At 41.8% G+C, this 16,274-nt stretch overlaps 1 protein-coding gene across 17 annotated transcripts in view; it reads left to right on the top strand.

Annotated features, from left to right (window-relative positions):
• The window catches only part of LDB2 (LIM domain binding 2), a 411,922-nt gene that overhangs the window by 137,373 nt on the left and 258,275 nt on the right, over positions 1-16,274 (top strand). For all 17 annotated transcript variants that reach the window (XM_017875333.1, XM_017875336.1, XM_017875322.1 and 14 more), the window contains one exon: positions 8,270-8,372. In XM_017875333.1, the coding sequence (XP_017730822.1) occupies positions 8,270-8,372 (103 nt within the window). The remainder of the gene's footprint in view (positions 1-8,269; positions 8,373-16,274) is intronic.

Here is a 16,274-nt window from a genome sequence, read left to right on the forward strand (position 1 = left end):
AAAAAAAAAAAAAAAAAAAATCCCATAAAGGTAAGTAAAAAAGGGAGATTTAAAATCCCTCTCTGCATCCTTTTCATGCCTGTGCAGTTACCAGCTGGTAAGGGCAAATGGTCTTACCTTATTACTTTTATTTGTGTGTCTTCAAGCCGGATTCCACAGGTGTGATGGAAATCCTTGCTTTGGGCTGCCTGTTCCAGAGAGAGACCCGAACGTTCGGTGCACTTGGCGTTGACTGGATGTTGAAACAACTAACAAGACAGATATTTTAGGGAATATTGTTTTGAATAAAGGAACATCATAATGGAACGGTCACGAGTCTAAACTTGCTAGCCAGAGTCCTTGGGGTTGAACTCTTTCTTGGCAACTTGATAGCTGTGTAATGTTAAGCAATATCTAACTCCTCAGTGCCTCAGTTTTCTCATCTATAAGATGGGGTTAATAATGCTACTTATACTGTAGGGTATGGTGAGGTTTTATGGAGTTTATAGTGCACAATGAGTTCAGAATGGTAGCTGGCATATGATAAGTGCCATGTAACTGTTGACTATTATTATTAAGTAAGGCTGATTCAAAATAAACATGGTTTGAGATAGACACTTGGTTTTGGAGAAAGGGTGGCTTGTGATGAAGGAATCAAAAACACAGTTACAGTCTTGGAATATAAATGGACTGAGCTTCCTTCAGTGTGAGAGGGACTCTATGTAATGGAAAGGTAGAGGGCATGGGATTTGGGGTATTTTTTTTTTTTTGTCTTCTTTCTCAATATCTGGATGTGGCAGAAAAAGAAATGTAGGGAGAGCAAGTGTAGCAAGTGTGTTTCTGCCTCGGTCATTTCAGGCAAATTTCTTCTTTCTTCAGTATCTTCTGAGAAAGGTTAGCTGATGCACGTAAAACAGGAGTGACTAAAATAGTAAGATACAAATTAATAGTGTTATTTAAGTGTGTGTGTACAAGAGAATAGGGTTATAAGATGAGACATTCTCATTTTTTTCTAGAACCACAAGATACTGAAGAAAGTTCGTGCCCTCCCATCTCCCAGCTTTCAGACCCCTTCAGAACGCTCTCCACTTTGACCTGTTTACGTTTATTTTAATAAAAAAAAAAACCACACACATTTTCAGGAATAGATGCTTTAAGTATGGTTCATTCTTTGGAGGGGGTGTATGTGTACCACGTGACAAGTGGTTGCCATGGTAATTTCTCATTATTGTTGAATTGAAAAATAATTACTCTGGCAAAAATCCCACGTAACCTGTCAGTGCTTAAGTTAAAGATGCTGAGGGGCAGCCCTGGCACTGGGATCCTGTTTTCGGTGAAGAGGGATAGGGTTGGGAACAGGAGAGAACAAAATAGGACTGTATATGAATGGAATCATGCATGTATATAAATATAAAAGATAGGCTAGGAAGATCCATGTGGTTTTCATGAGACAGTTGTGTATGGGGATCTGGGGAGGAGAGAGAAAACAGAGTAGGTTATGGTGACAGAACATTTATTTTTATTTGTAACATTTAATTACTTTAGAAAAGGAAAATGTAATAATATTGCAATAATTGTTAATTCTGGGTAATGGGCCCATGAGTCTTCATCATATCCTCTTTTGTTCTCTATTTTTAAAATTAATAAAGTAAAATTTGGTTTGTTTAATGACAGCCAGTCAAGTGCATTCATGTACTACAAGCAACCTTAACCAACATTTCACTGAGACGTATAATACTCCAAAGGTGGCTCAAAAGCATGGCAGTGTAGGTGTGAGATAATATTTTAAATTTCTTCCTCCACGTGAACTTCTGACATGCGTGTCTGGGGCATTCTGTTGTTGTGAGATGAGATAACAGTGATGTGACATAGAGAAGACTTCTCTCAAATGCTGTCTTGGCCCCTAGCTACTGAGGTTAGATTTTAAGATTCCTATAATTTTAGAGGAAGAATCTCACTCACTGTGTGGGTAGGGCCTTATCATCTGTTTAGTGCATTTTTTTATACTCCATTATTGGGTACTAATTTATAGGAGAATCCTGCTAAGGATGGATACATAATGCCCATTCTGTATCCTTAAGTAACATAGTCTACTGGAGCTGTCAGAAGTTTAGGAAAATGTGTATTACAAGGTGATGATTCCGTGATAATTTCATATACACCCTATTGGGAGTATAGTTGTCAAGATTTCCTAGTACAGAAGACAGTGAAAGAGGGGTCCACAAACTGCATCATTGCAGGTCAAAAAAATGACATATGCAAAGGCAGGGAGGCACAAAAAGTTGACAAGGAGCCCTTGACCCTGACAGGTGAACTGCTGGAGGTCCCTTGGCTCCCATACATTGCTGGGAGGCCAACTCCAGGGCTCCTGCATACGCTGGCTCCTTTCTGGTGTGGTAAGAATGTTTTTTCTCTGGATAGACTGTCTTTTAGCTTAGACACACCAAATGTTGTATCTCTTATATCTGCCAGTCCCAGATGTGCTTGCCACCCAGTACACCTGGGATCAAGATGTCAGACTTATGGTTGTGTTTTAAAAGCATGTTCTATACCCTTTACTTGGAAGTCGCAAAAGGTTGATCTTTATTTTTTGGGCAAAGATGAGACTGGTCAGTCTCAATGCACCTCCTGGTTAATCTCCAAATTAGTTTGACTTGTGATGATTATGTGTGTGGAGTGAGAATGATCAGCTGCACCCTGCTTCGCCTCTAAACTTTAGCGGAAACCAGATTTAGTGAGCTGCTCTATGGGATCCTTCATCAAAACAGCCTTGATAATTTAACTCACGCAGTCTCGTACTGGCTGTCTTGCTGAACATGGCCACATTGCCAGGTCCAAAAGGAGAATGGGCCATTTTTGTGGTTCTTGGATTTCTCCAATGATGTTGGCTCTAAGTTTCCGGTCAGCAGGTGGAACTGCTAGCCTGTACATAAAATTGCACAATTTTAACTAGTACCTTTTCTTTCAAATGACCATGGTCTCCTTCTCTTCCTCACATGTGGCCAAGCAGAGTGCTGGTGTCCTCTGTGTTGCAGCATCCATACCATTTTAGATGACTGACAATTAAAACTTGGAAAATGGAGGGAATGATTTTTTTGGGGGGTGGGGAGTGACTGTTCACAACTCATGAGGTAGCTGTGTTACCAAGAACTGAGCTTCTACCAGTAGAGTTGTTACATCTTCAGCCAGAGACTTCCATTTGACTCAGCAGAGGTCTTAGCTGTATTTCAGCCACTCCCTAAACCCCTAATCTCTTTATTATGCGCATTACCCCTACAAAATTACCTAACTGATCTCAGGAACTATAGCAGAAAACAGAATGGAAGCAAGAAGTGTTCCAAAAGGAGATTTATTATTAGGAACACCATGTGAAGGTGAGAAAAAGGGTATGAACTCTGAAAGGTTTGAGGAGGAAATTTCCTCCAGTCAGTGCTGACCTCTTCCTCTAACTCTTGTAAACCATTTTTGGTCTTCAACCTAAAGTGGGAAATAACTTTTTAAGTAGAATTATTTACAAAAAAGCATGTATTGGAGTTAGGCAGACTTGTTACGTGAACTTTAGCTTCATCACTTTCTTGCTTTCTGACCTTTATTGAGTGGCTTGCCTTTTTTGAATTTTAGATTCTCTATGAATATCTTAAGGGTTAAATGAGATAACGATGAATGATAATAGTTGACATATAATGAACAACTACTATATTCTGGGCAGTTTCTCTTAAGTCCTCACAGCCCACTGAGATTATTATTCTCACTTACCCAACAAGCAAACAGGCACAAAGAAATTAGGTGAGTTGACTGAGGTCATCCAGCTATTAAGAGGCAGAATTCACCTGTGTAGGTCAATATAACATTGAAGTTAAGGACATAAGTTCTCTATAAGGCTGCCTGCTCTGCCCCTTGGTAGCAATTAGGGTAGTTATGAATATAAAATGGTTCGATACATCTACAGTACTTAGAAAATTCTGGATTACGATACTAACATTAACCCAGGGCCCCCAACGATGTGCTCTTTCCGTAATAAGCTTCCTTCATATACAGCCAACACAGGAATGGCCGATCCCCAACACTTAGTAATTTTTGTCTTAAATCTCTACTCCTTTTATTCCTTTCCTAAATAAATATTTGTTCTGTCATAACTAAAGACTAATTCAAAAGCTGTGTGTGTGTATGTGTGTGTGTGTGTGCGTGTGTGCATGTGTTTGCATGTGGGGAGAGATTGAAAATTACAGTTTAAATACACAGAACATCATTTTTATGCCAGTTTAAAATTATTGACCAACAGACAAAGTAGGGTCCACAATCAAGATCTCTGGACAACTTTATAGAGTGATTTTCCTGAGCTGAGTTTGTGATGCCACAATAAGAAATTTCATCTATCCATCTATCTATTAATGTGTTCTATCAGCCAAACAAAAATATTATTTTATCTACCTATTATATGCCTGGCCCTGTGAATTTAAATGTTACATTTTTATATCGAGGATGTTCTTTCAAGATTTGTGACCGAAACAATTATTTTGTGTGTATGTGTGGTTACCTAATGTGCCCATTCTCCCAGCAAACCTCTTCTGAAATTTCCTGAGAAGTTGCCTTATCCCATGTTCCACTGAAACTAGTTTGAATCGTATGACATTTCTCATTCTTGGATCATTATGTCTCTTTCAACTTCTGCCAAAACTCATGTACCTATCCAGGCCCTTTGGAACCTGTAACACTGCCCATAGACATTCCTCAAACCTCACTGTAACCTGAGTACTTTCTTTTCTCCCAGTGACCTCAGATCAGCCAGCATTTCTCTTGACTTTTGCCTTTCACTGGTTCATTTTCCAGCAGAAGTGTCAGAGACCAAGAGTTAGATTATCAGAAAATAGAGGGTGATATGTTTTGGCTGTGTCCCCACCCAAATCTCATCTTGAGTTATAGCCCGTATAATCCCCATGTGTCATGGGAGAGACAAGGTGGAGATAACTGAATCACAGGCGTGGTTTCCCTTATCTTGTTCTCATGATAGTGCGTTAGCTCTCATGAGATCTGATGGTTTTATAAGGGGCTTCCCCCTTCACTGGGCACTTATTCTTCTCCTCCCCTTCTACCATGATTGTAAATTTCCTGAGGCCTCCCCAGCCATGCTGAACTGTGAGTCCATTAAGCCTCTTTCCTTTATAAATTACCCAGTCTTGGGTATATCTTCATAGCAGTGTGAGAATGAATTAATACAGAGGGGATCCAGTCATTGGGCCTCTGAATAATGAGCAAAGCAAACGAGAAGTAATACATTTTCATTCAGATTTTTAACTGTGTTGTGGACAGATGCTGTTGCCAGGGAAATGGGTTGCTAATGGTTGAAGTGATCGGGAAAAGTGCTGATTTATAAACAGACTATTTTTAAAAGTTCATTTTTTTTTTTTGAGACCAAGTCTCACTCTGTCACCCAGGTGGGAGTGCAGCGGGGTGATCTCGGCTCACTGCTACCTCTGCCTCCCAGCTTCAAGTTATTCTCTTGCCTGAGTCTCCCACATAACTGGGATTACAGGTGCCCACCACCATGCCCGGCCAGCCAATTTTTGTATTTTTAGCAGAGATAATGGTTTCACCATGTTGGTCAGGCTGGTCTCGAACTCCTGACCCTCAGGTGATCCACCCGCCTAGACCTCCCAAAGTGCTGGGATTACAGGCGCGAGCCACCACATCTGGCCATAAAGTTCATTTTCAATGCAGTTCTTTATAAAGTAGAATGCCTCCTGCCCTAGATATAATATTAAAGATGGTAGAGAGAGGCAGGGAAAGGGCATTCTATTGATCTTCACTGTCTTTGGAGTGCTCTCCTGCAGATTTTATCTCTTGAACATTTTATTGATCTTCACTCCCTTTGGGGAGCACTTTATACATACTTATTTATTTAATCCTCAGATCTGTGCTGCCAGATAGTTACTATTGTTGTTGTTATTGTTGCTTCTAAATAAGTAGACAGGCTGGGGAAGGTAGAATAAGTTGCTAAATTCAATAGCTGGGAAGAGGCAGTGTTGCCTGCAGGACTGAATTCTGCCATGATGTATTACCAACTGCTTTACTGTGAAGCACCAGGCAGTCTCCTGAGCCTGAGTCCTGGCTACAGGTCTGCGCAACAAGGCAAGGAGCTCAAAGAAGAAACCAACCTGAGACTAAATATTCCCTTTCGACTCTTTCTCCCCTCTTGCTGAACTCTAACCCCTGCCTCTCAAAGACTGTCAGGGAAATGTAGCAGGTTGCTGTACAGAGCAGAGGATGGGTAGGTCGGCGGTGTCCAGTGGTCTGAGTTTAAATTCCATCTCTGACATTTATTCGAGGAGTGAACTGGAGCAGGTGACATTTACTGCCGAAGCTTTGGTTTCTGCAGTTGCAAAGTAGAGTTGCAAAGCAACTTCATGCATTCACTGAGCTGCTTTTATGAGTAATATCCTGGGCTAGACACTGTTCTGGGGGTTGGGAGATAAAGTAGCAAGCAAAACAAAGCCCCTGTGTACAAGAAGCTTATATTTGTATTGAAGAGAAAAAAACCACACACACAGAAGAAATGGATTCGTAGTGTGGATTAAGTAGGAAAATACACATAAAGTCGTTAGACTAGTGCTTGGCATGTGGTAAACACTCAATAAGTGTTAACTGTGACTCTTTTTCCATCTGTGTAGTGATTTAAAGTCAAATAAACAAATGTATCCAGTCTTCTGAATAGGGTTTCTTTCCCTGGCAGATTCCTCCACTTCCAGGCCTACTGAGTTTTCTAAAAGCTCCGCAAGCTTCCAGAGCATTGAGGACGTGTGCCATGGTCTCAGATGTGGAGCGAAGCTGCCTGTTTAGTTGCTCATGTGATTGTCTTCTGCTAGTGGGTTTAAGCCCTTTGAGGGTAGGGACCAGTCTCTTATTCAGCTGTGCATTCTGAAGGCCTACACATAGTTAAGTGCCCAATACATATTTGTTTCTGGAAGGAGACAAAGCAGACCAGTTTGTACGTGGATCCATGCATTGCTGTTCGGTGGTTTCCTATCTACCCTGTTTTACTGAGGAAAGGTTTGGCTTTTGCTATGGTGATTGGAAGGAAGCCAAAGAGAGACACAAAAATTCATTTGTCTGAGCTTCTTCTTTTCTGAAGGAGAGGACGGCATCAATCTTCCGTGGCTCCTTAATTATTCTTGCTGGGACTGAGGGTTCATTCCTGAGGCCTGCCAGTGACAACAACTTAATGTTGTCATAAGCAGAACAACTTAATGGGAAGAAGAGAGGCTTGTGGTATCTCTGCCAGGACCCGGCAGTGGGACTATTACATGGGGAGTGGCAATTCCCTTTCTGTCTCCCCTTCCGTCTGACAGGCAGCTGGGATGCATCTTGTCTTCAACTTACAATTCTCTAGAAACAACATGGTGCTTAAGAATTTGGGGATAAATCAAGTCCTATACCGAGAATTAGGCTGGGATGTGATTCCTGCTGTAAATATGACACTGTGTATAACCTTCTTAATTCACTGTGAGAGGGGGCCGTCTTCTCCCCTTGGAGATTAACAACGATTCTAACTGCCTTAAACTGGGCCACTTCCAAAGTGTTTTCTGCATGAGCAGGAGAAACATTCAACCCAAGACAAACAAACAGAATTCATATGGATGGCCTGCATTCTGCTAAACTGCTCTATTTTTAATACTCTTTTTAACAACAAGCTAGTGGTTGCCTATCCCCTTAAAACAATCAAGAACAGTCCATATATATGTGACAATCTCTTGTGCGTGAACTTCTCTATCAATCTATCCATCCATGTATCCGTACCTCTATCTTTTATAGGGATATTTGCAAACAGTAGAGCTGGGAACATCTCTTTTGATTAAATTATGTTTGAAAATCATGTTTAACCTGGTTGTAATATTGTGGTTTCTATTTATAAAAATGAACTCTTAAAACAACAGAGAGAGAGAGAGAAAAAAAGTCGCATGTATTTTACATTAAATGCAAAACCCTTTTGTCAAAAAACGTCACATTGTGTTTTATGGTACATTTATTAAATCTCCCCAAATATGTACTGGAGAATTAATTTTTATTTGGTAGGTTTGAGCTCACTTATTGAATTGAAACTTGGTTCCCAACTGAGGCAATTAATCTGAAGAGTGACCACCCACCACCCACCTACCCTTTCCTAGAACACCCACACATACACATGAAGTAGCGAGCAAGCAGCAACTGAATTTTTCTTTCTCTTCCGTTTTCTTTTCCTCTTTGAGATATTTTCCACTTTCCCCTGTGAAATAAATGATCTGTCTCTTTGCAGGATAGCGACAACCTCTGGTGGGATGCCTTTGCCACTGAATTTTTTGAAGATGATGCCACATTAACCCTTTCATTTTGTTTGGAAGATGGACCAAAGCGATACAGTAAGAAAGACGTTTATTTTTCTAATATTTCCTCTTTTTGCGCCTGTAAGAAAACCACAGGGGTCTTCAGAGAATAGCACAGAGCTGACAGCCTGACAATAATACCTCCACTCCTGACAATGTTCTTGCTTCCTATCAAGTCATTGTCACTGGGTGGCAGCCCAAGTTGGCTCTGAGAGATTTCCTTCGAGGCTTAGAACGTCTGGGTATTTGCCTGTTTAGAGAGCAAGGCAAATATGAACCAAGTCACCCAGTGACGAGTGGGAGCGGAATGATGGAAAATTTCCATGCATCGCTTCTCTGCCACCCTCTTTTATCCTTGACGGTTCACACTTGACATTCAATGTTCTGCTTCTGAAGGTTCTTAAAAAAAAAATTCCCACTGTCACTGTATCAGCCACATCCTTCTAATTCCCTCTTATCAATTATCTCAGGTATTTATTTGACAAGTGCTATCTTTTTTGGGGGTGCGGGGAGGCCACAGTTGCTTTGAACATACAGTTTGGAATTAGTGTTGACAGAATTATAGTTCCTTGTCTTTCAGGCTAGTGATAACTCTGTAAAGATCCTCAAATTACAGCCTGTGGCACCTTGGGTAACAGCTGATCTGTCCTGATTAGGTTCAGCCAACTTGTCAGAGATCAGATTTGCTACTTGTGCTATCAGACCAGGAGGCATAGATGCATCAGCACAGAAGCAATTAATGTCCAGTTAGATCAGAGAGAGATGCGTTTTCAGAAATCAATGTTGCACGTAGGAAAGAATCCATCAGAGGAAAAACATCCCCACTGTCACAAACACTGAAATGATGAGGGAACCAGCCGTGGTATGATGAACCAGTCATGGTATGAATGAGTCAATCCAGAACATTTGAAAAATTGACAGGTAATAGGGTTCTTGATACATGTGATTGAAAGCTCTGATTGTTGCTAATCTATTTCAAAGCCACTATGGAACAACAATTAAAACAAAACTCAGGGAAGCTTTAGGCAACTTGGTGCCATTTGCATACTATTAACAGCTATACTAGTAGCATCAGTTGCATAATTAACTGATTAATTATGCTAATATATGCACATGGTGATTTTGCAATAGTGTTAAATAGGGGAGGAGCAGCCTGGAGTGGACTTTCTGCCCAACTGAAACTGGTTGCCAGGCGCATCTCTTTATATTTGTGTCTCATAGACTTTTAAGGATGTGGGACATTTCTAATCAATATTTTGGGTGAGAGGAGGGGCAGGCAGTATATCAGAAAATGGGCTGTTTAGAGGACCTTTATATTCAACAAAGTGACTCCTGGTGCAAGCACTGATAAGCCTACTTCAGGGGGTCCTTGAGTTAACTTGCTCTCCGGTGTGTGGGTGCCCCCAAGCAGCCTCATGCCCTAAAGAGGTGTTTCAGAAGTCCCTGGGAGATAAATGAACTCAGCAGTCCAACAATTACTCCCTCCTCAAAAAGCTGCCTGATCAATGGCATATAATTTCTAACCAAGCAGTCATCCATCCTCTGAGCCACCTTGTTTTTTCTGAGGCATAAGCTCAGATAACTTCAAGTTATCATTATTTTATGTTCTTGTGCTTTGTTGGTTCGGAAATCCATCAGGGACTGCTCAGGGAACTAGAATTACAGTTTTAAAATATGTCCTAATACAACAGATTCTGGCTCTTCCCTCTGTCCATCCCACCCCAGCATCATTTGGGAGTGAATCATGATCATCGCCAGTTTAAGATCTTATCTCCATGTACAGGAGTAAATGCCTGACTACCAGCCATTGTTGCCCAGGTTTCTTTGTTTCTCTGAGCCAAAATATTTCCCGAGTGGAGAAGAGAAACAAAGATGATTGACGGTCTTGAGCCGAGTCTCATCAGCTGCCTTGCTGACAGCCTGGTGATGTGCACACACTGCTGATGTGCGGGCTGGTGACAGCTGATTGACAGCCCAAGACTGGGAGACAAGAAAGATGAAGCTTGCTTAGAACGCCTGATGCGCACTGTTTATGCAGCGCTCTGAGCTCAGGCGCTGCCACCTTAACCCGTTCGAGGTCCAGGCATGCTGTGCCAGGCTGGGCAGATGCCTGGCTGTCCTGGGGCTGGAAGCTGCAGCTCTTCCTTCATGCTTCCAGGGAAGCTGAAAGCTTTGTTTTTCTGATGAGGAAAATAAGATTTGGCTGTTACATTTGTATTTGTTAAAAAAAAAAAATCCGCAATTACACACATATGAAATAAGAGATATTCTAGCTGAGGTGTTTTTTTAGCCTTTACTAGAAAAAACTTTTCCTTCTTCCTCCCCATCGCTGGTGTTTAGGGGGTCCTTTGGGGTCTATGATACTTTATCTCTAAGTTGCCACAAATCCTGTAATAGGCATCTTCTTATTTATTTATTGTATGTCATCCCTTATTAGAATGTTATTTCCATGTGGATGAGGGCTCTGTTTTGTTACTTGCTGAATTCTCAGATTAATACAGGAACTCACACATAATAGGTAGCTCAATAAATATTTGTTGAATGAAGGAATAAATGAGTACACAAATGCATAGACATTTGTAGAAAAGTTTATATCATCAAATAAATTGCTGGCAAAGCAATCCTTTACTGAGGTCTTTGGACTTTTTTGAATAGAAAGAAATTGACCCACAGTGGTCCACTGGCATGCTCAAACAGACTCTGGGTTATGATCTGAGATATATATATATATAGTATACGTATATGATATATATATATATTTTTTTTTTTTTTTGTTTTTTTTTTTGGATACAGTCGTCACTCTGCTCACCCGCGGCTGGAGTGCAGTGGTGTGATCTGCGCTGACTGCAACCTCTGCCTCTGGCGTTTTAAGTGATCCTGCCGCCTCAGCCTCCCTCTCGAGTAGCAGGGATGCAGGTGGCACCTGCCACCAGACACCCAGCTAATTTTGCATTTGTAGTATGAGACGGTTTCACCATGTTGCACCAGGCTGCGTCTCTAAGTCGCTGGCTCTAAGTGATCCACCAGCCCGAGCCTTGCCTCCCAAAGTGCAGCCAGGATCTGGCTGTTCTGTAGATTTTTTGTTTTTTTTTTTTTTTTTTTTTTTTTTCGAGACGGAGTCTCACTCTGTCGCCCGGGCTGGAGTACAGTGGCCGGATCTCAGCTCACTGCAAGCTCCACCTCCCGGGTTCACGCCATTCTCCTGCCTCAGCCTCCCGAGTAGCTGGGACTACAGGCGCCCACCACCTCGCCTGGCTAGTTTTTTGTATTTTAGTAGAGACGAGGTTTCACCATGTTAGCCAGGATGGTCTCGATCTCCTGACCTTGTGATCCGCCCGTCTCGGCCTCCCAAAGTGCTGGGATTACAGGCTTGAGCCACCGCGCCCGGCCACTCTGATAGATTTTAATAGGAAAAAAAGTCCTGGCAGTATAATAATTCAAGAGATAATGATGTTCTGAGTGATATATTGTTCCTTGCATTCAGAAAGCAGAAAACTCCTCTGTATTGACCCTCTTCCTCCACGTGCCTCATCTCCTAAGCCCTTCACTCCCCTGATGGGGGAGTGTCCGCCCAGGCGAGATATGGTTGGGCAGGTGGAAGCCACTGATGTTTTCTTAGGGGATAGGTGGTAATTGGTGGGGAGAGCTTCAGGATGGGCCAGGTTATTAGACTATGTGAGAAATTGGCCCATGCCTCCCTAAGGCCACTTGCCTGTCCCCGCCCTGGACAGCACCATGAAGGTGCTACTCTGGCAGCTGGAGAAGTGGGCAGTTCCGCGGAGGAAGTTCTAACCTTTGGATAAGGTGGACTCTAGAAAAGAAGAGAATCAGAGGTAGACAGTTCCCTGGCAGCCGCTCAGTAGAATAAAGAACATTAGGGCTAAAAGGATCCTTTTTAAAAATGGAAACTTGGGCCAGAGATGTTAGGTGGGTGCCCCACAGGTGAGGCTGAGCCTCAGGTTTCCTGACTCTAAAGTCAGCTTACTCACTCACTCTGTCTCTCTGTCTCTCTGTCTCTCTCTCTCTCTCTCTCTCACACACACACACACACATACACACCCTATTCCTATATTGTGCCATAGCTAAGGGAAAATAAATGATTTTATCAACACACACATTTCTGGTAACAGAAATAAGGGTCCCAAATAATAACTTTCCTTTATCTGAAAGGAAGCCAAGCATCAGGTTCCTTGAAGCCCTCTGTGCACCTACTCTGCATTTCTAAGTCCAGCATAAAGTGTTGCTATTTCCTTCTCTGTCTTGGGTTAGGTTGATCACTTGCTGTCAGTTTCAAGCACAATATTAATTTCCCTTTGCTCCTTTTAGGCATGTAGCAGAACTGTGCTTCACACTATTCTTCCGCCTCATGACAGTCACAACCACCATTTGGGTAATATGCTTCTCAGTCGACCTAACCTGTGTCCAGGTCCACATTGGCCACATTTTTAGGAAATATGTGGTTCACAACTCATTCAGAAAATATTTCCTTGCTAGGAGAGATACATGGAGAAGGATCTCCTGAGGCCCATCTCAGCAGGCGATGCGGGGCTGAGAAGCTGGATGGTGTAGGAGAAAGGGCACAAGGGTTCAGTGCAAACATTCTTGGGCTTTAATCCATGCTTTGCTCGATAAACAGAGACTTCATCTTCTCATGTGCAAGTGAGTATATTACTCCCATCACTGCACTGGGTGCTATGGCTCACACCTGTAATCCCAGCACTTTAGGAGGCCAAGGTGGGTGGATCACCTGAGGTCAGGAGTTCAAGACCAGCCTGACCAGTATGGTAAAACCCCATCTCTACTAAAAATACAAAAATTAGCCGGGTGTGGTGGCCTGCGCCCGTAATCCCAGCCACTCGGGAGGCTGAGACAGGAGAATTCCTTGAACCCAGGAGGAGGTTGTAGTGAGCCAAGATCACACCACTGCATTCCAGCTTAGGTGAGAGAGCGAGACTCTGTCTCAAAACAAAACAAAACAAAACAAAACAAACAAAAAAAAACACTGCCATCACTGGCTTGTGAAAATTAAATGAGATGTTATAATCAAAGAGCCAAGGACCATTTGAAGCATAGAATGATCAGTATTTATTATCATTGATATGCATGGCCTTGACCTCACCATAGCTTCTATGCATTGAAAAGGCTTCCCACTGGGCAGGACTTATCAAATGCACGATGTGGACAGCCTGATGCCGAGGCTTCCTGGCCAGGTGGGAGTCCATACGACCTCTTTGATGAGCAGTTCCTGCTGAAATGCAGGACTGAGGAGATTAGGCTCTGCTCCCAACATTCAAGTGCAGAAACCCACTCTCACTTCTGGTAAGTGGTGAGCAGATGAAGGGAGTAGAGAGGGGAACAGTGATTAAGAATATGTGGGGCTAAAGACTCCAGAACACTTGGTTAAACTATGTGTAAGTGTGCATGGCTTTGGAGGTTAGTGGGGGAAATGGTGTAACTACTAAAATGCTACCTTGTTTCAGAGCACTTTCTGTTGGCCTGTTTCTTAGAGAAAAACCTAATTCCTTTCTAAGTGGCCTTATTTGAACTGTAAGGGTTTGATGGGATGGTGCATGTAGTTTTTGGCAGTGCTTTCATCCCTTTGAAAATGCTCCATAACACGTTGGTGGGCGTTCTTATTAGACTGGATTCCAATAAGCACATTGCTTTCTCTAGATTGAGATCTAGGACAATGCAGATGAAATTTTCATCAACTTTTTAACTACTATTTGTGGTCTGGGGCTAGGGGTCCCCAGTAATTCTCTATCACACACTTGTTATTTCATCTTGACTTTAGTACTCTGTCTGGAATGAGGATTTCCAGTGGGACCACACACGTTCATGGCCACACTAGCCAAAAGGTATTCCGTGGCTGCTGGGAGCACATTTCTCTCTCCAAAAAGAGAAAAGTTGTGTTAAGAAATGTCATCACTCTCTGTGTTTTTATTTTCCTCAGTCACCAAGGCTCGTTAGATAGTCTGAAGAACCGCAAATCCACACCTCCGTGGAGCCATTTCTACACTTGCTGTTTCTCTTTTACATTGTCGTTCCTTACCTCCTTTATTTTTCCTGAAAGCTCCAATAGCTTTGCAGTATTGACTAAGTTCTTCAATTTTGTCTTGTAATATGTGTTTTTATGTGTTGTGTATTTGGACATGTTCCCCTAAGGTAGAGAAATTCTGCAAGGGGCCCAAGTAGGTTCACTATCTCTGGTTTCTATTTTTCTACTGCTTTTTATTGGTTCGACCTCACCCAGCTGTATTTTTACTGTGCTTGCTATCTAGGAATTCTGAAAGCATGCTTTCTCTATTTTCTCTTTGTCTTTATCTAATATCCCATTACATGATTTAAAACATGTTTCTGGGAAAATCACTCCTTGATAATATGCATAAGGCATCTCGACACCACACTTAGTAACTACCATGTCAGGAATGTGGCCACTTTAAAAAGTTACATGCAAAGAGTGTGCACTGCAGCACATGGGGAAAGGGATTTCAAGCGCAGGAATTTAAGACCAGTGTGTGTTTTTTTCTAGGAATAATGCCTTTATGGTGTCCCCCTGAAACCTGGAAAGGCACAGGTTCCTCTGGCCACTGCTTAAAGCTCTTGAGCCTTCTCAGAAGGCATGGCCAGCTGGCCCTGCAGACTTCATCCTCCATGAAGTGATTTTGCTTCCCTAAACATTCCTCATTTTTTTTTTTTTCCATCCACTGAGATAGAGATAAAATTCATGGACTTTGGATCCACACAGATTCATTTTGAGTCTTTGCTCCTCTGTAACTGCTGGATGTTAGGCGTGTGAGATGACATTAGACATGTGGCTTAAACTACCTTAACCCCAGTTTCTTGATCTGTAACATCTGAGTAACAATAATGCCAACATTTTAGGGTACTTGTGAAGGTTAAATGAGATGCACCTGTAACTTCAGCTTAGTGCCACTCTTGAAAAGCACACAGTAAATAAATATTTACTGCATGAATTAATGAATGGATGAATGACAGAATAAGTGAGTGAGTTAAACCTATGAGACGACAGCCACTTCAAATTACAATGGAGGATAGTTCCCATTATTTATTTGGCACATAATGGAAAGAACTCTGATTTTGGGCAGAGCCAAAACAGACTTGTCTTCTTTCTACATAGGAACCAAGAATTTAAGACCAATTGGGGAAAAATGAATATTAATGGCAAGTGGTGATTTAAACAAACAAGTTCCAAAAAATTACAATTACCACATCTGTCCAACAGAGGGTGAGATTTTCATACCCCATTTTGCTCAGAGAGCAAGGAACTGCTGAACATTTATCAATGCTGGTAATTTATTTGGGCAAGTTATATGTAAAGAGTGGGCTCTGTTTCTTGTTCACTGAGGACCAGAGGAAAGGAAATTGATTTTGATTGCATTCAAAAATTTATTTTCAAGGAAAGAATGCACTTCCTCAGTATAGTCCTTGATGGTTAATTACGTGAATGGTTTCTTGCCTTTGACTGTGGCATCTTGGTCGCTTAAAAACATAAATGTCATTTTCTCAGATGACTCGACCATGCATTTATTCACATGGGGTTCCATTAAATGGTTTCCGGATGGCTGTAGCCTCTTATGTTGTGATTTTATTTTATTTTTATTTTAAAGATGAGGTCTCACTCTGTCACCCAAGCTGGAGTGCAGTGGGAACTGATATTGTGATTTTAGTGAGTGTCCATTTCCGTAGCAGTCTTCATTAGGCTGGTGAGATTTGTAGCAAATTCAGTTAGGAGAGCAGATTGTCATTCGAAGTTGATTTGTTCCTTCACTCATTCATGGATTCATTCATTCAGAACTCACTGAACTCTTGCCGTTTGTCAGACATTGCCTTCCTCAGCCAGTTCTTGGGAGAAAGATAGTTCATCACAAATTTTTTTTTTTTTTTTTTTTTTTTTTTTTTTTTTTTTTTTTTTTT

Source organism: Rhinopithecus bieti, unplaced genomic scaffold, assembly GCF_001698545.2.
Source record: "Rhinopithecus bieti isolate Rb0 unplaced genomic scaffold, ASM169854v2 scaffold_9237, whole genome shotgun sequence".
In the NCBI taxonomy this organism is placed as follows: Eukaryota; Metazoa; Chordata; class Mammalia; order Primates; family Cercopithecidae; genus Rhinopithecus; species Rhinopithecus bieti.